The sequence below is a fragment of the Hyla sarda genome, chromosome 7 (assembly GCF_029499605.1).
Source record: "Hyla sarda isolate aHylSar1 chromosome 7, aHylSar1.hap1, whole genome shotgun sequence".
Lineage (NCBI taxonomy): Eukaryota > Metazoa > Chordata > Amphibia > Anura > Hylidae > Hyla > Hyla sarda.
Genome location: NC_079195.1, coordinates 198660764 through 198684158, shown reverse-complemented (window position 1 = coordinate 198684158; position 23395 = coordinate 198660764). Strand labels below are relative to the sequence as shown.

The 23395-nt window shown below is 42.4% G+C and overlaps 1 protein-coding gene across 4 annotated transcripts in view; it reads left to right on the top strand.

Annotated features, from left to right (window-relative positions):
- Positions 1–23395, top strand: part of LOC130283012 (tenascin-R-like) — a 551407-nt gene that overhangs the window by 442546 nt on the left and 85466 nt on the right. For all 4 annotated transcript variants that reach the window (XM_056532112.1, XM_056532113.1, XM_056532114.1 and 1 more), the window contains exons 9-10: positions 4516–4605; positions 12499–12762. In XM_056532112.1, coding sequence (XP_056388087.1) covers positions 4516–4605; positions 12499–12762 — 354 coding nt within the window. The remainder of the gene's footprint in view (positions 1–4515; positions 4606–12498; positions 12763–23395) is intronic.

The window sequence follows — 23395 nt, the reverse complement described above, 5'->3', positions numbered from 1 at the left end:
GGAAGTTGTGTAGTCCTTTCCAGTCTGACCTCAGGGCTTTCTGCTGCCTCCTCTGTCCATGTCAGAAACGGTCCAAAGGGGAAGTATACCCCCATAGCAAACCTCTCCTGTTCATGACAGTTCCTAACATGGCCAGAGGTGGGAGCAGAGAGCACTGTGGTTAGACAGTAAAAAGCTTCACAACTTCCTCTGTAATATACAGCATCTGATAAGTACTGGAAGGATTCATATTTTTAAATAGAAGTAATTTACAAATCTGTTTAACTTTTTGGCCCCAGTTGATTTAAAAAAAATTCCACTGGAGTACCCCTTTATTGGAAGCTATTAAGATGTTTAAATGGAAATAATTCCTTGTTCCAGCTATATATACTATATGTAAATATAGGTCTAATACATGGCCGAAGCGAATCCTATATTAAGAAGCAGCTGAAAGTGTTGACCTGATTATATGATGTGTTATTGTATTCCCGACAACCATGACCAGTTTTGATGGCGCGGTATTGTAAGGAATGAAGGTGTTGGTATAAATTGTCTTTATTGCAATATACAAGCGTATAAAGCACTTTCGGAGAGACCTGAGGAGAACAGGAGAGAGAAAGCCATTTATCAAGGTCCAGGATCAGATTCCTTGTTACAGTACACAGTACATTGGCTCACGTTGCGAACATCTTCTGGTATGATTAATGACCTTGTGGCGTAAAGGCTGCTCACCCAGATTGTCAGCGAAAGATTTATCTGGAAATCTAACAGGACTTTAATTTGTTTTCAGCAGTTTTTTAACTACTCTTGATATTTCAACTTTCTAGAAATATATCCGTTTTCACATTACAAAGGGTTCGACTACAGTATCGCAAAGTATCGCCGGGCACGGAGCGACAAGCCAGTGATATAAATCAATGTGACAGAATTCATTAGCTTTCCTGATATCACCGTCTGTAATTCATAAACTGCATCCAATGACATCACTGTATTTCATCTCACCTGTTTAAGGCATACTTTACAGATTACTTATGTCTGTGTCTCGGATATTTAAAAGAGGATGTCTTGGAAAGTCATCCCATACTTTAGCTGATCACGACAAATCTTACCTATTTAATCGATCGGTATCTGCCTAGGCATTTTCCCTGCAGTGGCCACTACAGGTGAAATGTAGCATTGCAGTGCAAGTATTTAAATGAATGGAGATATATAGGGGGAGATTTATCAAAACCTGTGTAGAGGAAAGGTTGACCAGTTGCCCATAGCAACCAATCAGATCCCTTCTTTCATTTCTCAGAGGCTTATTCAAAAATAAAAGAAGTCATCTGATTGGTTGCTATGGGCAGCTCAGCAACTTTTCCTCTGGACAGGATTTGATAAATCTCCCCCATAGACATGTCGGGTCCTCCAGATCAGAAGCTGATCTTATAAAGGGGCTCTCTATTCTGCCTCCTAATGACATGAGCAGCCTTGGACTTCATTTTTGCTTTTTCATACAACCATTTTTTGTGCCTAAATGCTAAATGTGAATTTAATCCTAAATGCTAAATGTGAATTTCAGAGCTATTGTCCTGCAAATTGTACATCTGCAGTCCGGGCATGCTGGGAGTTGTAGTTTTGCAACAACTGGAGGCACACTGGTTGGAAAACACTGCCTTTAAGGAGAACTTTGGTGAAAATTAACTTATCCCCTATCCACAAGAGGGAACGGGACCCCGGTTCTCTAAGTGAGGAGCGTGTGTCATCTGCAGGTAGACAGCACACACTGTTCATTTCTATGGGAGCACCCATGATGCTCGAGTGCTGTACTTAGGTCTTTTTGGTGCTCCAATGGAAATTATTGGAGTGCATGCCAGCTGCAGCATGCGCTTCTCACTGATCAAAGGGTCCCATCCTGGAGATCGCGGGGTGTCCCAGTGGTCAGACTCCCTGCGATCATCTGCTTATCCCCTATCCTATGGATAGGGGATAAGTAAATTTTTGCCGGATATCTCCTTTAAGACAATGGGGCATGGGCAGGAGTAACATACTGAAGATTAATATGCAGAACAACCCTGTTACAAAAGGAAGAGAACTTACTCTCTGGTGCCACTTTGGTGTAAAGTAGCATCGTTGCAATTTAATGACCCTTCCCAGGGGCTGAACATTGGTTTGTAGGAATTCAAAATTTAATAGGTGGCAGAAAAAGGCAAGGTCTCCCTTTTGGAGGAAAGCCACTCTGCATTGCATGGCCATTAAAGGGGTATTCCAGGGAAAAATAAATTTATATCAACTGGCTCCAGAAAGTTAAACATATTTGTAAATTAATTCTATTAAAAAATCTTAATCCTTTCAATAATTATCAGCTGCTGAAGTTGAGTTGTTGTTTTCTGTCTGGCAACAGTGCTCTCTGCTGACATCTCTGCTTGTCTCGGGAACTGCTCAGAGTAGAAGAGGTTTGCTATGGGGATTTGCTTCTACTCTGGACAGTTCCCGAGACAGGTGTCATCAGAGAGCACTTAGACAGAAAAGAACAACTCAAATTCAGCAGCTTATAAGTACTGAAAGGATTAGGATTTTTTAATTGAAGTAATTTACAAATCTGTTCAACTTTCTGGAGCCAGTCGATATATATAAAAAAAAGTTTTTTCCTGGATAACCCCTTTAAGACTTCACATGCCTTTTGCAGCTCCCCTAAAAAAGAATCATTACCCCTGTAAGGATAACAAACAGGGGTGCATAAAAGAAAGTAAGTCTGGAAATCAGCCCATAATCTATAACTAGGTCTAGGCGACTGCGGAGAAAGACATGTCCTGACTCCAACTCGTCACTAACCTTGACATGGATGACTGATTTTGGTAAAAATGGTTGAATTTACACATTTTATGTAAAGATTGTTATCTATTTGAATAATGAATAAAACATTTAAAATGGTAAACAAAATATACAAATGTTTAATGCACAAAGAGGGAAAGGCAGAGTCCAAGAAGGAAAAGGTATGGCATAAAGAGGGCAGGTTAGGCCAAAAGAGGAAGAGGTGGAATTTACAGATGAATGGGGTTGGTCTTAAACAGAAAAAGGTGTGGTCTTGATAAAAAGCGGAGGGCAAATTTAGATTACAGGGGTGTATGAGTTTAGTCAGGCCTAGGGCAGCACCAAACATAAATATACTACTGTTGAGAATATTGATCCATACTCCAAAAATTATTGACAACGGTCAGAATATAATTTTCTCTAGTAGCACTAGAGAGAACAGCTCTGGAGAACAAACTGCTGCTTTAGCAAGTGAAAAATATTGGTATAAAGAAAGATTGGTATGGAGAAAAGCTTTCTGACAGCGGAAGCATTCATGTGTGGCTCCCTATTCATATACAAGCTTGCAAGGAAGATATGGAGCTACAAAGGGTCTATTCACATGGCAAAATTTGCGCTTGCAGAATTCCACCTCAAATTAAAGCCCATAGACTTCTATGGGATTCCACACTCCCATTCACACTTCTGAATTTCTGCTTGCAGAATTCCGCAAGCAGAAATTCAGAAGTGTGAATGGGAGTGTGGAATCCCATAGAAGTCGATGGGCTTTAATTTGAGGTGGAATTCCGCAAACGCAAATTTTGCAAGCGGAATTCCGCAAGCAGAAATTCAGAAGTGTGAATGGCAGTGTGGAATCCCATAGAAGTCGATGGGCTTTAATTTGAGGTGGAATTCCGCAAGCGCAAATTTTGTAAGCGGAATTCGGCAAGCAGAAATTCAGAAGTGTGAATGGGAGTGTGGAATCCAGTAGAAATCGATGGGCTTTAATATGAGGCGGAATTCCGCAAGCGCAAATTCTGCCATGTGAATAGACCCTTAGTCTCTCTGGTAACAAGTATGCCAAGTATCATAGTGGAAACAATAGGTTATAATTCAACCTGTCCAACGTCTGTTTCCCTTGATGGATGACTTTGGGAAACAGTCAGGTCCTCATTGTAGTGCGACAGCACTGTAAATGCAAATATTCATAAAAGAGATGATAGAAGTCTGTTCTTGTCTTTTTATTATTAAATACCAGATCAATTTTTGAGTATAAAAAAAATTATAATAATTCTGTATACATCAAACAGGCTATGGAGGCGCAGCTCTGTGATGCCACTTTCACAGCATCAAAGAGAAGCAATTTTTCGTGATTCTTTTGCCTTTGTACAAGAAAGTGCATGTATCCATCTAGGCATCAGGAGTTAAGTGACACAGATCGTATAGGGAGACATATTAATATCTTAATCTGGGGGTGTCACCGCACTCGTGTTATGTGCTCGAAAGTGCATCAGTTTAGAACCAAGCTGACAAAAATTTAATTAAAACTTGATTAATTCGCTTCCTGCTCTTAACATGACACAGCGAGAATGATAAGAGGAATTACAGGAGTATAAGACGTGTAGAGGGTTCAGTCTGTGAGAGATGGATTTGATGATGAGAACGTCATGTGAAGGCACGGCGGCGTGCGGCAGCGGTCGCTATGATGGACAGTGGATGAGTCCTCATCCTTCTAATCATTCTGTGTCCTTCTCTTTCCCCAAGATTTGATCCCGGGAACAGAATACGGAATTGGAATATCTGCCATCCGAGATAATCTTCAGAGCGCGCCGGCAACAATGAATGCGCGGACTGGTGAGTGATCCACCGCATGAAAAATGGCCTTGTGGCTGACAGTTTGTTAATTCTACATCATCACGGCTTATGTACTATTCATATGGCAAATCCAGAGCTTACTACCCAGCACTACAGCACCTGACTTGACTTTATTGTGTTTTATGAAATGCTGGAAGCAAAGTATTAGCTGGAATAACGGTTTATTAAAGAAGCCCTAAAGAGAGGATTTATTATGAGTGTATATCATAAATGTGGGCAAGCCCCTGGATAGCTAAAAAAAAATGGAGAAAAGCTTACACACAGTCATACGCCAACCGGTCACTGAGGAACATTTGTGCAAAAAAAATACATCTTTTTTTTTACAAAAATGATAAATTCTGCACACCAACAGACTACATGAAAATAGTACAAAATTAGGTGATGACTGTGGCGCAAGTCAATGGGCAAAATAAAAGCACAGCACACACTTTTGCCATTTCACTTTAGAAAGACTTTTTTGTTGCCTTGGTCACTGATGGCATTATCAACCTTAGTATGCTAATACAATGGGCCCTATAGTCGCCAGTATGGCTGCTGCAATGGAGTTAAAGTACTAACTGTGCATACAAGCATACATATTAGCTCTATAGCATGTTTTATTTCTCTTTTACGGGTGAGACCCATGCTGAGTTATGTTATAGGGTACCCTGGAAGTCAACATTCAACCGGACCCCCATCTGTAGAGAGCCCTTTTGGGGGGTTTGTCTCTTGCCAGTACAGAGCAGGTTACTGTTTGGCTAGATTGGATTGATGCAGCTCTTTGGGGTAACTTGTTCCTACTGAGATGATCCAGCTGGGTCTTTGGCTATGTTCACATGTAAGAATTTCTGCATGGAATTCTGCACGAAAATTCTATAGTAAATTCCACAGAAAATTTCTGCAGCAGAAATTCTGTTGTGTGAATGGGACAGTGGAATTCCATTGAAGTATATTGGCTATAAATTCATGCAGAATTCAATGCAGAAATGCTGGCATGTGAACATAGACTAACAAGTAATGCTCTATGGAGGATAGCTAATTTGCATACTTTTCCCATAGAGCATTGCTTGTAAGAACCAAAAGCTCCAGTTATAAGGCCTTTCTGTACATGTCCATGGTATAATTCTTTAATTATTAAAAGAAGACATTATCAAGAACATTTGCTATTCCTAAATTTTGTTTTGTCAGAGAGTACCTGATCTTTATCGCGATATGTTAATGTGAAATTGATTGTTACATATATGATAGAAAGGGTGGGTTGTGGAACGTGTCATTCAGCTGACCATATGTGATTGCCCAGTTTGGGAGGTGTTACCCCGTGCTCCTGCTGTCCTGTCAGGCAGCCTCCTTCAGTGTCTCCAAGGTCCCCTGCACTTGTTTCCCCATTGTAAATATGTTTTACCATGTAAAGTGCTATAAAATGTAATGTTGCTTTAAGAGTTATACTATGTGATATGTCATGTGATTGCTACCCAGGAGGTACCAGTGACCAGGTGATTCCAAGAGTGACCTATGGGCTCCCTGCTAGTCTCCCCCATATAAGCCCTGGGTGGAGCTAGCCTCTCTCTCTTTTGAGCTCTGCTCTTCTGCTAAGCTGAGGTCCAGTGCAGACATGCCTAGTGTGTGTTGGAGACCTCAAAGTCCAATCCTGCAGCCACCACTGCTGCAGGAGTCAAGTAAGCTAAAGTCACAGCTTTATGAGTCAAGTCAGTCCCTGTCGTCTGTCAAGTCAGCGTGGTCTTCAATTGTCCAGTCCTACTACAAGTCCCAGCAAGCCATTAAGGTCTCTGCATTACTAGTCACCTCCTCGGGCCCTGGCTGAACTGTATAGACAATACCAACTGTCTACCCTCAGTAAAGCTACCGTTGTCCGTAACTTGGCATCGGAGTCTTCATTGCCCCCGTGCCTAGCTCAGAATCCAGCGGTGTACCTTCGGGTGGTTATAGGCTAAACCACACCCATGCTTCACGAATACAAGGGGTTAATGCCATCTGCCTCTAGCGTAACAACATCTGTCCTACACCTCACACCCCGCCACCACACATTCACATTAGATACATGTCTGCTAAAGCTGACAATTTCATTGGAGCCAGCCAACCATCAGATGTGCATAGTGGCCTTTTGATTCTCTCCCAATGGCTGATATTGGAGGAAAAACGGATTTAGCATGTTGAATTTTAACTGATAATCTTTTTAATGTCTAGAATATAAAATGTGCCTGTAAGTGCCTTTATTTTCTCCCTATATTCACAACACATGCATGTGTCACTTCAGGTTGGGATATGTGTTGACCTGAGCTCACCCCTAACCACCCCTACCTATTTTAAATATCTGCCCAAAACGGTGGCCCCCAGCTAGGCAACAGTCACAATGCTGAACTATGCAGGGAGGTTAGGCAAGTAAGACAGGCCTGGTTAGCAACAAAAAGGCAGAATCAGTACAAAATCAGCAGATAGGGGGCTAACCAGGGAGAAGCCAAAAAGTCAAAACCAAGCGGGTAGCACAGTACAAAACAAAACAATTATCAGAGTCAGAGCATTCAAGGGTCAAACCAGGAGGGTAGCATGCTACAAAATCAGCAGGCAAAGGCAAGGTCACAAGCTGAAGTAAGATCAGGTCAAAGGGAACAGCACAAGGTAACAGAGTCAGAAAAGCTAGTGAAGGGAAAAATCCACAATCAGGGGCAACTAGAAAAGCTAGAAACATCAATTTAAATATTCCACCACTGGTGAGTGCCAGTGCAGCAGCTGATTTGCCCTGCACTACCGCTTCCTGACAGATGTCATACAGTGACGAGTGGCCGCACAGAAGTAGGCGGTACTTAAATCGGGCGAGGTACATATGTTACAGCTTGCTGATCCGAACTGAACATTCATTTTTATGGGGAAATGGGGAAAGATAGCTGTCAGCTGAACGAGAATTTAGCTGGCAGCCTAAATGTCCTTACATAATAGCATCTACCAATTTCGAAACCTGAAAGTGTGCACATAATACAATCGTAGATAACACCAGTTGCGTGTAAATTAGCTGTCTTGATTTTGCAATGAAAGTTCCTAGGCTAAAGCTCAGTAGCAGCGACGCAGACACAGAGATGTCATTGTTTGTGTTTGTATCTGGCTGAAGCCTCATTAAACTATAGTAAGCTGTAAGTCTGTCTGTCTCCCGTACATCCACTTAATTCTCTCAGCAGATATCATCAGATTTTTTAATGTGAGACCTGTCATTGGAAGTTTAAAGCATCAAGCTTCAGTGATATCTCCGCCAAAGCTACTGACTGCCGGCGCATCAACTGTTTTATTTATTTATTTAAATAAATTGTTTAAAGATTTACTTGAATGTTATAAAATATATATAAATATATCTTTTTTTATCATTTGCCGGCATACCAGATGTGACGCCTGATGTTGACAGCCTTGATTTAACACAATAACCTTGCCCCAAGACACGATGCAACATCAACAAATTATATCAAATTGATAACACTTACCTCAAGGGATGACGCTTTGTAAAACACTCATGAGGCAGATCCTTCTGTGCCATGAACCATAATTCATGAGGTTCTGGGGGTTTTGCAAATTACTAGACACTATGGGCAATGAGGAGGTGGAGGTATACTGGTGTATCACAGCTTCTTTTTCTTTGTCAGATTATTTAACTAGAAAATAGTACAAATTTATACAATTTCTACCATTAACGCAATACAAGTGCTGCCAAAACACTTTGTATTACTAGATAACAGTCTAAAATATAGTGTGCTGCAGGATAGTTGGGTTTCCCAGAAGTCCATTCTATTGATGTTTTGCTTTGGCACTGCATCTTCTCCTAAAGCTGTTTACACATATGAAAGTTGTTGGCCAACCAAACACTCACCATGCAGATATCTTATCTTGCCAAGCAATTTATGCATTTTCCATAGAGAGAGAGGGGGGGGGGGGGGCATAAGCTGCTACCAGACACCCCTGGTGGTGACTTATCTCCTTGATAAGAAGAATATCTAGAATATTGAAATCCATCTGTCTGATCTTTATCCCTCCCTGATATCTACCATTGGAGGTAGTCAGGATATCATACATATTGAATGGTTGGCTGGTCCTGATGCAATCGGCGGGTTTGACTGCCACTTGTCAAATGCGTACTACCGGTTTGAAGCACTACTATCACTCTGCTCTGGCGGCAGGATACACTTGACCAGACAGATTTCCTATGCCAAAGGTCCCATGCATGTATATAGGACCTCCAAGTTTTGGGTATCCATCTGATAACATGATTCTCAGAACAAGTCTCGGGCTATGAGATTGACTGGGAAGTTTGAATGTATCCTGCCGCCGCAGAGAAGTGATTGTAACACTCTAAATTTATCCTGCACACGACCCTCCTGTCTACCAAGAAAATGTGAATTACCCAATTTTCTGAGCAGCAGGTGGCAAGGGTACCATTGGACAGTAAAAAAAAAAATTGAGGACACTGCACTACAACAGAACTACAGCCCATTCATGCTCATGATGGGTCAGGGTCGTAGCGATGTAGTTACCTAAAGACAGAAATAACATTCTCATACACAGCACACTCTAGTCAATTTTAATAAGTGCCAACAACCCTATCAATATGTTTTCAGAATGTTAGAAGAACCTGAAGAACTTGGTAGTGTTGAGCAAATTGTAAGTTTGGCCAAACCCGATCCTGGCGGTTCAGCTGTTGTTTGCTTTAGTCTGCATAAATTAGTTCTGTTTTTAAAGTGTTTTCCAGTTGCCTGGAAAAGTTTGGGATAAGAGATGAACGAACCAAACCTGTAGAATCCGAATTCAGCCAGAAAAATTTGAATGGGTCACCACTCGAACTTAAAATAACATCAGAACCTACTAAAATAACATCAGTCACATGGTAGCAAGGAGAAGGAGGAAGAATCATGTGGCCTCAGGATATTTCATAATGTCTTTCAAACAACTCTTCCAGCCAATCAGAAGGCAGTATAGAGGTGATGTCTAAGCATCTAGCATCTACTATAGCCTATGCACATAGCTTCAGCAGCCATTTTTTAGATAGCAGGTGTTAGGTGAAGATCTCTGTGAGGGACACTAAGCAGTGAACAACACAGATAAGAGTAGGACCACACATAAAGTATAATTGTAGTAACAGGGTAGTAAAAAAACTGGGATAAAAAAAACAACTCCGTACAGATGATTGCCAGATCGGATTCATCCTGGTGGTATCAACAATGTACTAACAACTGAAAACAAATGCTGACTCATTTTAACAATTCAATATTTAGTACTTGCCAGCTGCTTAAACAGATGGATTACAAATGCAAACATGGTGTATAAGATTAGATACCCCATAACACCCCAGTCTGCTGCTCATGTGAAAAGGTCAACATCTGTTGACATGGTATAGGTGATCTGACCACACTATGGGAAAACAAAGGCCTGCTCATAAATCAAGGACACTCAAGGACAGGGGTACTCAACTGGTGGACCGTGGCACAGATCCAGAACACAGCCGCCAGTCATCCGGACCATCCGCCGTATCTCCCCTCATTCATTTGTATAGGTGTATTTAAAATGAATGAATAGCCGAGGCCGAACACTGTGTCCCTGCCCACCCGGAGCTTCTTTTGTGATGCAGGCTGCGTGATTAGCGCTGCCTGCATCATCTGCTCTGGCCAGGCCACCATTATTGCCACCGCTGCTTTATACAGCGATGGCTTTTCGGAAGTAGCATGGCGCGGCACAGAGTAACATGCCACGCTGACTGAATACAGGGAGATGGAGCGGGGAGGCTGCTAGGAACAGACATGGCCTACGCAGTCACGCACTTCTGTTCTGAGCCCTGACTACATCTTCCATCATGCGCTGAGTGAGGGGGGAAAAGTGAATGACCAGCCCGGTAGAATGGTGTCCTGTCATAGTCGGCTGTGAGGGCTGCTGACCCGCGCTACATCCCCTGCCACTGAAGCTGCTGAATGATGCTAATCTCCTGTCAGAAAGGTGAGAGGGGGTGGGGGGCTTAAAAGGGGCACAGCGGCATCATTCATTGTGGGGGCACACGGGCATCATTCAATGTGGGGGCACAGTGGCATCATTCATTGTGGGGGCACAGCGGCATCATTTATTGTGGGGGCACAGCGGCATCATTCTTTGTGGGGGCACAGTGACATAATTCATTGTGGGGATACAGCGGCATCATTCATTGTCGGGGCACAGCGACATCATTCATTATGGGGATACAGTGGCATCATTCATTGCGGGGCACAGTGATATAATTGATTGTGGGGGCACAGCGACATCATTCATTGTGGAGGCACAGTGATATCATTCATTGTGGGGACACAGTGATATCATTCTTTGTGGGGGCACAGTGATATCAGTCATTGTGGGGGCACAGTAGCATCATCCATTGTGGGGACACAGTGGCATCATTCATTGTGGGGTCACAGTGGCATCATTCATTGTGGGGTCACAGTGGCATCATTCATTCTGAGACACAGCAGCATCATTCATTGTGGGGGCACAGTGGCATCATTTATTGTGGAGGCACATGGGCATCATTCATTGTGGGGGCACAGTGGCATCATTCTTTATGGGGGCACAGTGGCATCATTTATTGTGGGGACACAGCGGTATCATTCATTGTGGGGTCACAGCGACATCATTCATTGCGGGGGCACAGTGACATCATTTATTGTGGGGATACAGTGGCATCATTCACTGTGAGGGCACAGTGATATCATTCATTGTGGGGACACAGCGACATCATTCATTGTGGGGGCACAGTGATATTATTCATTGTGGGGGCACAGCGACATCATTCATTGTGGGGGCACAGCAGCATCATTGATTTTGGGGGCACAGTGGCATCATTCATTGTGGGGGCACAATGGCATCATTCATTGTGGGGGCACAGCGACATCATTCATTGTGGGGGCACAACGATATCATTCATTGTGCAGGAAGTAATATATCCGGGGACACAGCATGCAAGCAGTAATATATCCAGGGGCACAGCGTGCAGGCAGTAATATATCCAGGGGCACAGCGTGCAGGCAGTAATATATCCAGGGGCACAGTGTGCAGGCAGTAATATATCCTGGGACACAGCATGCAAGCAGTAATATATCCAGGGGCACAGCGTGCAGGCAGTATAGCGTGTGGCAGTAATATACCAGGGGCACAGCATGCGGCAGTAATATATGCAGCGGTATAATATATGACAGTATTATATTCAGGGGGTACAGTGTGTGGCAGTAATATATTTAGGGGGTACAGTGTGTGGCAGTATTATATTCAGGGATACAGCATGTGGCAGTATTATATTCAGGGGTACAACATGTGGCAGCCTTTTCATGGGTGCTGCGTGCAACAGTTTTATATTAAGACCTGGGTGAGCAGGCCTGGATGAGCAGACCCTCACAAAAAATAGTTGAGTACCCCTGCTCTACCAAAAGTAACTCAGATTTAGGAACATGGCCATTCGGACACCTCTGAAGAATGTTCAGTCATTAAACGTGATACTTTGAGATAGTTTTGTTTTTTATTGGTCAGATATCTTCCAACTTTGCTAAAAGAATGATGGCTATGAGATATTGGACTCTTCAAAATTTTATTACAACCAGGAGTTTATCTTCAAGATGTTTTGTATGTAAGGAACAAAGGTCCAAAAACTGTCGTAAATGGGTAAAAGTATGGTCTAAGGTGTGATCATTTGATTGGATATCCTATAGGTTCTGCCTAAATAGTCTTCTTGTTGCAGATAGTCTTCTAGCATTAGGCCAAGCATTATCACCCTTTATATTGATATGAAGGGTTTGGCAATAGCATTCTAACCATCTCACAACCTGTCTTTATTACCCAAACAAAACACAATGAAAATTTCTTACATCTGTTTTTCTGTTCTAGACTTGGACAACCCAACTGACCTAATGGTCACAGGCTCAACTGACAAGACCATTTCCCTAGTCTGGACCAAAGCTCAGGGTCCTATTGACCATTACCGCATTTCTTTCACCCCGTCATCTGGAATGGCTTCTGAAATCACCGTTCCCCCAGAAATCTCCCAGTACGACCTAACAGATCTAGACCCAGGAACTGAATATACTATTACAATTATTGCAGAAAGGGGGCGACAGCAGAGCCGGGAGACCACTGTGGATGCCTATACAGGTACGCATTAAAGCTTTTACGTTTTTAATATGCAAACTATTGTGGTGTTTAATCCCTTATAATAAGGTTTCATCATTTCTCCTGCATACAATTCCAACCATAAACTTACTCCCACATTCCACCTGGTTAGAGCCTCGGTGATTTGTTTTATGGCTACCTCACTGCTTAATAAATTAGGTCATAAATTTTACTTAAAGATCACCGCATATTTGTAACAATAAAATAAGTAAAGCAAATTATTTATAGGAGCCTATTCATTATTCTGACAATGACTGGACTTGCATTGCGGCGTATCTATTAATTAATTATCGCCTGTCCGGGAGAAAACAATGTTTTAGAGTCAAATTGTTTCTGGCGTTTCTAGACAATATGCAAATCATGTATGCTAATGTAGGAAGACTCATTTCTCTCCTCTTTCAAACCTTTTTTGCACTTTTACGTATTAAATATACTGTAAAGGGATGTTGTTCTTTTGTGGACCAAAATGACTGGGACTTGTGAGTTTCAAAACGATCCAGGCCATGATCAATACCGATGAAGTTGCGGTGCTTGCATTCTCTCATTGGACCACTCGCAGAATGATTGCGGGGGGTCCGATGAGAGAAAAATCTGAACAGGAGTCTCCCCACCTGCTTACTGCCTTTCCTGTATTTATCACTGCCTGTCGGATTTCACGCAGCATGACATACACTGTGTATGCGCGGTATGTGACCCTACCCTAAAAATTATACTTTGCTAAAGCACCTTTGGATGTTATTACAGCAATCAATGTTTTGGGTCTGAGTATATTAGTGTGGAACATCTTGACGTGGCAATATTTGCCCACTCTTCCTTCCAAAATGCTCCAAATGTGAGAACATCTCCCTATTCAGATTACCCCACAGATGTTAAATTGGATCAAGGTCTGGGCTCTGACTGGGCCATTCCTACATGTTAATCTTCTTGTGGTTAAGCCATGCTTTTGTGGATTTGGATGTGTATTTCAGGTCACTGTTGTGCTGAACTTCCTCTTTATCTTCAGCTTTCTAACAGACTCCTGAAACTTTTGTGCTACAATTGCCTGGTATTTGAAACTGTCCATGATTCCCCTCACCCTAACTAAGTCCTGGTTCCCGCTGAAAAAAAAACAGCCCTTAAACAGTACCTGTCATCAAACCATATTTTCTAAACTAACTTAGATTATGTTCCCCAACTAGTCTTAACACTCCTCCTGCCCTTTAAAATCTTTTTTCCAAGCTTTAAAGAGCTTTGCCTTATACCTTTCCCCTTGCTCACATTGTGTGAGCACCCGGCAGGAGAAAGTGGGTATTCCTCAGCAGGCACAATGTCACTGAAGCCTGCGAGAGCTGTGCCATACCCCGTACCCACTTCCTTAGTTTGGTCTTCTGCCAGACCGGGAGGAGACCAAACTAACTGTTTGACTTGTGGCAGGGAACAGGACAGAGCCACCTAGAGGCCGTTTTTTCAATCACATTAAAAACATATAAAGGTTGAGAATTTTAACAGCAAGTAAATAGCAAAGTGTCTTATTATTACATAAGGAACAACATATTAAAAGTTTAGTTTGGTGACTGGTACTCTTCAACCCCTTAAGGACGCAGGACGTAAATGTACGTCCTGGAGAGGTGGTACTTAACGCACCAGGACATACATTTACGTCCTGTGCATAACCGCGGGCATCGGAGCGATGCCCGTGTCATGCGCGGCTGATCCCGGCTGCTGATCGCAGCCAGGGACCCGCTGGCAATGGCCGACGCCCGCGATCTCGCGGGCGTCCGCCATTAACCCCTCAGGTGCCGGGATCAATACAGATCCCGGCATCTGCCGCAGTGCGCGATTTGAATGAATGATCGGATCGCCCGCAGCGCTGCTGCGGGGATCCGATTATTCATAACGCCGCACGGAGGTCCCCTCTCCTCCCTCCGTCCGGCTCCCGGCGTCTCCTGCTCTGGTCTGTGATCGAGCAGACCAGAGCAGAACATCGCCGATAACACTGATCTGTTCTATGTCCTATACATAGAACAGATCAGTATTAGCAATCATGGTATTGCCATGAATAGTCCCCTATGGGGACTATTCAAGTGTAAAAAAAATTTTTTAAAAATTTAAAAGTAAAAGTAAAAAAAGTGAAAAATCCCCTCCCCCCAATAAAAAAGTAAAACGGCCGCTTTTTCCTATTTTACCCCCAAAAAGCGTAAACATTTTTTTTATAGACATATTTGGTATCGCCGTGTGCGTAAATGTCCGAAATATTAAAATAAAATGTTAACTATCCCGTACGGTGAACGGCGTGAACGAAAAAAAAAAAAGTACAAAATTCCTACTTTTTTAATACATTTTATTTAAAAAAATTATAAAAAATGTATTAAAAGTTTTTTATATGCAAATGTGGTATAAAAAAAAGTAAAGATCATGGCGCAAAAAATGAGCCCCCATACCGCCGCTTATACGGAAAAATAAAAAAGTTAGAGGTCATCAAAATAAAGGGATTATAAACGTACTAATTTGGTTAAAAAGTTTGTGATTTTTTTTAAGCGCAACAACAATATAAAAGTATGTAATAATGGGTATCATTTTAATTGTATTGACCCTCAGAATAAAGAACACACGTCATTTTTACCATAAATTGTACGGCGTGAAAACAAAACCTTCCAAAATTAGCAAAATTGCGTTTTTCGTTTTAATTTCCCCACAAAAATAGTGTTTTTTGGTTGCGCCATACATTTTATGATATAATGAGTGATGTCATTACAAAGGACAACTGGTCGCGCAAAAAACAAGCCCTCATACTAGTCTGTGGATTAAAATATAAAAGAGTTATGATTTTTAGAAGGCGAGGAGGAAAAAATGAAAACGTACAAATTAAATTGTCTGAGTCCTTAAGGCCAAAATGGGCTGAGTCCTTAAGGGGTTAAGCATAATTCTGTCACCTAATGCTGCCACCACAATGCTTCACTGTATGGGTATGGTGATCTTTGGGTGATATGCAGTGTTGCTTTTGAGCCAAGCATACCATTTGGAATTATGACCAAAAAGTTCAACCTTGGTTTCATCAGACCATAACACATTTTCTGACATGCTTTTAGAGGACATAAAGTTTGTTTTCGCAAAACTCAGCTGGGCTTGGATAGCTTTACTTGTAGGAAAAGGCCTCCATCTTGCCACCCTACCCCATAGCCCAATCCCATGAAGAATGTGGGAGATTGTTGTCACATGTAGCACACAGCCAGTATTTGCCAGAAATTCCTGCAGTTCCTTTAAAGTTGCAGTAAGTCTCTTGGAAGCTTCCCTGACCAGTTTTCTTCTTATGTTTTGATACATTTTGGAAGGACGTCCAGTTCTTAGTAATGTCTCTGTTGTGCCATATTCTTTCCCATTGATGATAACTTTCTTCATTGTGTTCCATGGTATATCTGATGCTTAGGGAATTTTTGTGTACCCTTCTCCTGACTGATACCTTTAACAATGAGACCTTTCTGGTGGTTTGGAAGCTCTTTGCGGACCATGCCTATTGCTCAAAGCAAATGGCAGGAAAGTTCCACTAGAACAGCTAAACTTTCTTTGTGATTTTTGAGAGTCACTTTAAATGATGGCCGATCTGTAATGATTTATTTTTACCATAAGTTTGAATGTAATTGGTGAATTCTAAACACAGCCACATCCCCAATTATAAGAGGGTGTGCACACTTATGCAACCAGGTTATAATGTGTTCTTTTTTTTTCTCCTTCAAAGATTTCAGTTTGTTTTGCAATTGAATTGTTCCTATTATAGGTCACATTAAAAGGTGGAAAAAGTTCTGATGTAATTTATCTTTTTCTCATTCTTTAACATCACAAAAGCCTGGCATTTTAAAAGGGTGTGTAGAGTTTTTATATCCACTGTATATATTATGACCTGGTTGAAGAGTACATGTACCGAGGTGTAAGGATAGAAATAGAGATTTCTCATTCCTTTTTTTTTTTTTTTTTACCATTTTTTTTGTCTTTTCTTGTAATGCTTGAAAAGTACTACAATGCTAACATTATAGGGATACACTGGTGAAAAACATTTTTTTGTCTGCAGAGAGCACTGTGGACAGACAGAAAAAAATACAAAAAGAAATGAATTTCCTCTATATTATACAGCAGCTGATAAGTACTGGAAGGATTACAATTTTTAAATAGAAGTAATTTACAAATCTGGTTAACTTTCTGGTACCAGTTGATTTAAAAAAAAAAAAAAAAAGTTTCCACCGGAGTACTCCTTTAAATGATAAAGCTGCTGAGGGCTAGGTAAACATTAAAAAAAAAAAAGCTATACAGTGTTCAAGGTGATAGTTTGTTTCATAGAGAGCTGCCTACTTCAGGATCACATTAATATACTCCCCAGTAAATGGATTGTATGTCATTTCAACTTGACCTACTCCAGTTTTGCTAAAAGTGTAAGGGCAAATTCCCATGTAGTTCTCCACGTGTGAAAGCTGCATGGATTCTGCATCCAATACATTTTTATAGCAATCTGTACTGTAGTTCACAGGGTAACAATTTTTTTACAGAACACTGATTTAAAATCTGTTTTGTGCAAATAGAAAGAACGTGTCAGTTCTTTGAGATTGCAGATTATATATCTAGAAGTCCGGACGTGTTTAAGCCCCATTTAAATGGGGCTAAATCTCATCCAAAACAGTTTCTGCCCTGTAAAAACTGCCAATGTGTGGCATTTGGTATGTCCAATAGAAAAATCCATCATGTGAACATCCTAAGGGTCTTACTTTATCACAGTATAAACGTTCATCAACAAAAAAAGTGTCTTTATTTGATTTGGAGGCGAAACACAGCTGTAATGTCCGTTTATTTGTTTTTGTATTTTTCTGTTTAGGTGTGTATTCACACACTAGTATGTGTAGAACAGTTTGCTATTCTCCCTGGATAGGGAATGGTTAATGCTCTGAACTAATGAGAACTCGGGTGGGGTTATTTAACCAGAGTTTTTCTGCATTCTGGCCCTGGTTATTTTGTGCAATAATGTTACTATGATGTCTGCTTGTGCAATACACTTCCAAGTCTGCTTGAACATGCACCTTGTATTCATTCTGTGATATTATCTGAGTTTTAGCCATGGTTTAGCCATGTGTTAAATCAGTCATTTTTTGGGGATTGTATGTCCTTTTTGCTTAGTCTGTGTTCACACTGTCGGAGTCTAGTCTAGTTTTACCTGTGCTCTGTATGTAATAATCCCTGTTTGGTATCCTGCAGTCTGTTTAGACTCATCTGGTTCTGGTCTAGAGTTTCATGTATTAAACACTGCTCAAAAAATAAAGGGAACACTAAGATAACACATCCTAGATCTGAATGAAAGAACTAATCATATTAAATACTATAATCTTTACATAGTTGAATGTGCTGACAACAAAATCACACAAAAATGATCAATGGAAATCAAATTTATCAACCCATGGAGGTCTGGATATGGAGTCACACTCAAAATCAAAGTGGAAAACCACACTACAGGCTGATCCAACTTTGATGTAATGTCCTTAAAGGACAACTGTAGTGGTCAAAAATCCCTGCCCAAATGTTCCCCAAACAAAAGTTATACAATTCAGTCAATTAGTCCTATTTACCTATATGCAGCCGTTTCTGAGATATTAGAGTCGCCAGCATAGCCCAGTAGTCCTGCGTCCGTCCCCTATTCATTACATTGCAGCCGCCATCTTGGGGACGGAGATCTCTTCCTCCCAGCAGTGTTTGTGCTCCCCCTAGCCTCTGTCAGCTCCTCCCTGCTTATGCATATGCATGAGTGGGTGCTTTGTGAGGCAGCCATAGGCTCATCCTCAGAAACGCCCCTATCTGTAAGATTGAAGCAGGGGGAGAATGAGGACGTCCACAGCTCCTCCCCCTCCCCTGCTCTGTCTACATAGGACCTCACTTATCACCGGGAGGATTCAAGTTTTCATGGGGGAAACACAGAGCAAACCACAGAGGGGGGAGGGGAGGACGTGTGTGTGAAGGAGACATATTACACTGCAGGGGCTGGTGGTGTATAGACTACAGGGAATAAATATCATACTGGAGATGATTCTGTGTGTGAGAGGGGGGGGGGGACTACTGAATGACTCATGCTGGGAGTTGTAGTCCCTGTTATGTGTGTGTGTATGCCAGTGTTTCCCAACCAGGGAATGCTGGGAGTAGTAGTTTTGCAACATCTGGAGGCACCCTGGTTGGGAAACACTGGTGTATGGACTACAACTCCCAGGAGACTACAGAGATACAATACAGGTGTTGGTGAACTACAACCCCCAGGAAACTACAGAGATACAATAGAGGTGTTGGTGACATACAACTCCCAGGAGACTACAGAGATACAATAGAGGTGTTGGTGAACTACAACTCCCAGCCAGGAGACTACAGAGATACAATATAGGTGTTGGTGAACTATAACTCCCAGGAGACTACAGAGATACAATAGAGGTGTTGGTGAACTACAACTCCCAGGAGACTACAGAGATACAATATAGGTGTTGGTGAACTACAACTCCCAGGAGTCTCCTGATACAGTAGAGGTGTTGGTGAACTACAACTCCTTTATACACTCAAACAGCAGAAAGCTGTCACGGCATGCTTGGATGTATAGTCTTACAACAGCTGGAGTCACCTCTGCAACTCCAAGCATGCACATACAGCAGAAAGCTGACAGGGCATGCTGGGATTTGTAGTCTTGCAACAGCTGGAGGCACCACTGGAATTCCCAGCATGCCCGAACAGCATATAAAATAACTGGGCATGCTTGGAGTTGTAGTTGTGAAAAAGATGGAGGGACCCCTATCAGGACAGTTTTATAGACAAACAATTATGTGTTTTTTTTTACCATTTTTACTTTCACTCTCCACTCTCCAGTGCCCACACTACAGTGAGCACAGAGGCAGCTGCTTCATCACTGGACAGGAGCCGGCATGGGGAGGGGGAGATGAGCAGAAGGGGAGGGTGTATGCATAGGGAAGGGAGATGTGGGCGTTACAATATAATAATTTGCTCGGGGGGATAGAACAGGGGGAGGGCAGTAGCTTACAGGAAGTAAGCACAAGGCATGATGGGAGATGTAGTTTTACTTTCACTTCTCCTCCGTAATTCGTGTGCTGATAACGGGAGAAAGACTGGGCCAATTTTGATGGGGGAGACATCGTTGGAAAGGTCTTTCAAAGACCTATTAAATGAGGTAAAAAAAAAGTTTTTTTGCCCAGCACTGCAGATGTCCTTTAAAACAAGTCAAAATGAGGCTCAGTAGTGTGTGTGGCCTCCACATGCCTGTATGACCTCCCTACAATGCTTGGGCATGCTCCTGATGAGGTGGCAGTCCTGGACAGTCTGTGGTGCAATGTGGCGTTGGTGGATGAAGCGAGACATGATGTCCCAGATGTGCTCAATCGGATTCAGGATCTGGGGAACGGGCGGGCCAGTCTATAACATCAAGGCCTTCCTGTTGCAGGAACTGCTTACGCACTCCAGCCACATGAGGTCTAGCATTGTCTTGTATTAGGAGGAACCCAGGGCCAACCGCACCAGCATATGGTCTCACAAGGGGTCTGAGGATTTCATCTCGGTACCTAATGGCAGTCAGGCTACCTCTGGCAAGCACATGGAGCGCTGTGCGGCCCCACAAAAGAAATGCCACTCCACACCATTACTGACCCACCGCCAAACCAGTCATGCTGGAGAATGTTGCAGGCAGCAGAACGTTCTCCACTGCGTCTCCAGACTCTGTCACGTCTGTCACATGTGCTCAGTGTGAACCTGCTTTCATCTGTGAAGAGCACAGGGCACCAGTGGAGAATTTGCCAATCTTGGTGTTCTCTGGCAAATTCCAAACATCCTGCACGGTGTTGGACTGTGAGCACAACCCCCACCTGTGGACGTCGGGCCCTCATACCACCCTCATCGAGTCTGTTTCTGACCAGTTGAGTGGACACATGCACATTTGTGGCCTGCTGGAGGTCATTTGGCAGGGCTCTGACAGTGCTCCTCCTGCTCCTCCTTGCACAAAGGCGGAGGTTGCGGTCCTGCTGCTGGGTTGTTGCCCTCCTACGGCCTCCTCCATGTCTCCTGATGTACTGGCCTGTCTTCTGGTAGCGCCTCCATGCTCTGGACACTACGCTGACAGACACAGCAAACCTTCTTGTGACAGCTCGCATTGATGTGCCATCCTGGATGAGCTGCACTACCTGAGCCACTTGTGTGGGTTGTAGACTCCGTCTCATACTACCACTAGAGTGAAAGCACCGCCAGCATTCAAAAGTGACCAAAACATCAGCCATGAAGCATAGGAACTGATAAGTGGTCACCACCTGCAGAACCACTCCTTTATTGTGAGTGTCTTGCTAATTGCCTATAATTTACACCTGTTGTCTGTTCCATTTGCACAACAGCATGTGAAATTGATTGTCAATCAGTGTTGCTTCCTGAGTGGACAGTGTAATATCACAGAAGTGTGATTGACTTGGAGTTACATTGTGCTGTTTAAGTGTTCCCTTTATTTTCTTTGAGCAGTGTATTTCTGTTTCATTCTGGGTCAGCATCCTGGTCACACGGTGGAGTGTGCCTGCTAAGCACATGGTGGCTTTATTATAATGGCTACTCCTTTTGTGGAGTGGGGTGTCCAGTGTGTTAGTTCTGTGTCCCAGTGTGAACAGTGTCCTATGTTCCTGATCACTTTAGTGTCTAGAACTGGGAAGAGGGAACAGTCCTCAATGCTCTCTATAGGGATATGCTGAGGCACAACGAGAGTAGTGATACTGATAATGGTATTGCCGTAATGATGGTGATAGTGAAGTGATAAATTAATCTTAAAATAAATATGAATAGAGATATAGTTGGGAATTTGTGAAGGGCAGGGCGGGGGGTAGAGTCAACGGAAGTGGGGAAAAGAGGTAAAGAGAGTGAACAGTGAATAAAGGAATGAAGTAAAATGGTAGAAAGGAATGATCTAACCACTACTACCTGTGATTAATAAAATAAACAATATATTTATAGTGGATAGGGTTGTCGCAGGGACCTTGCTTCTACATAAAACGATAAAATGATTTAAAAAAAGGTATATAGGCTATAAAAACAATAAATAGAAAGTATTACAATCCCCTATTGTGCAAATAGTGCAAAGGTCCTTCAGATATATATATGCACAGTGATCACTGCTCCTGTGAGGACAAACAATGGTAAAAAAATATGTCCACTCCTGTAAATCAAACAATCCTGTAGAGAGATATATACCAATTCTTATAATGGTAAGTGGATGTGCTGATCCTTTGTGCTGGATAGAGAAAACTGTAATCACAATAGCATAATCTTAACAGAAGTTCATGTATATTTGCAGTATTGGCTGCTATGCAGCTAGCGTTCCTATTGAAAGAAGATGTTGGGACTGTGTCCCGCTCACCCGTTCCTGCTGGGCTCTGTACTGGTATGCTGCTCCCTCTGCTCTTACTGCTCCCGGCAACTCGAGCTGTGCGGGGCAGTCGCTGGGCAGGCAAACAGCGCCTCTCAGTGAGCGCTTCAGAGCAGGTGCAGTGTCTTGATGAGCAGAGGCAGTGTCCTCGTGTTGGGGCTCGGGAGCAGCGTCCTCATTTGCGCTATGCGCTGTCTGTTGTTTCCTGATGGTGCTGATAGCGCTCAGGTGGTGAACAAAATGCTGAGTTTGAATGATGGTCAAACAAAAAGTGATAGTGCACTTGTAAATGTTGATCTCTGTAGGGGAAAAAAGTCACTTGGTGTGGGATAGGGGTTGTAATAAACGGCTAGACGTATTTCAGGAGCCTCCTCATTTCCTCAGTAGCAGTGATAGGTGTAGTAGGTCAGGACAGCTGAGGGTAGAAGTTTTTTTTTTTTTGTAGTCACAGTAGCTTTAGTCTGGCTGTACCCTGTATGTAGTACTGTGGACCAGACCCGTGCAACTTTTGTAACTGGGGGGTTTGCGTTAGGGAAGAGTCCTTGACCCCAGGAAACACTATAGTGAAGAGTCTGGCTGGTGTACTTGTAATGGTATGTGCAAATGATTGAATCCAGACATGTGTGTAACTTTCAAAGCAGGAATGACTTTATTCAATATCCTCTATGCACACTGATACAAACTAAACTTGTACAGTACAGGCTAGTGAGATGTTACAGTATTTACAGTCTAAATTTCATGTATACATAAAATTTAGATACAGTTCCCTTTATTTACTTTAGTAACAGTAATAATGAAGGAAAGACTCTTTAATGATAAAAGCACTTTTAGTGTTGCTATCCTGTACAGACACAGTCCAGTAAGGAACACTCTACTGAGGAGGGTCTTCATAGCTTGGCTCTCTGTGCTTAATATACATAGGAGACTTTTACTCATGGTTAGTAGTGTTGCTCGCGAATATTCGCAATTCGAATATTATTCGCGAATATTGCATATTCGCGAATTCGCGAATTTCGCAAATATAGCGCTATATATTCGTAATTACGAATATTCGTTTTTTTTTTTTTACTTCACAGTACACATCACAGTGATCATCCCTCTCTGCTTCCAGCTTGTGTGGTGTAAAGAAGGCTGTAATACTACTGTGAGAGACTGGCGTGCGAAAATTCGCATACACGAACATTCGCATATGCGAAAATTAGCAGATACTAATTT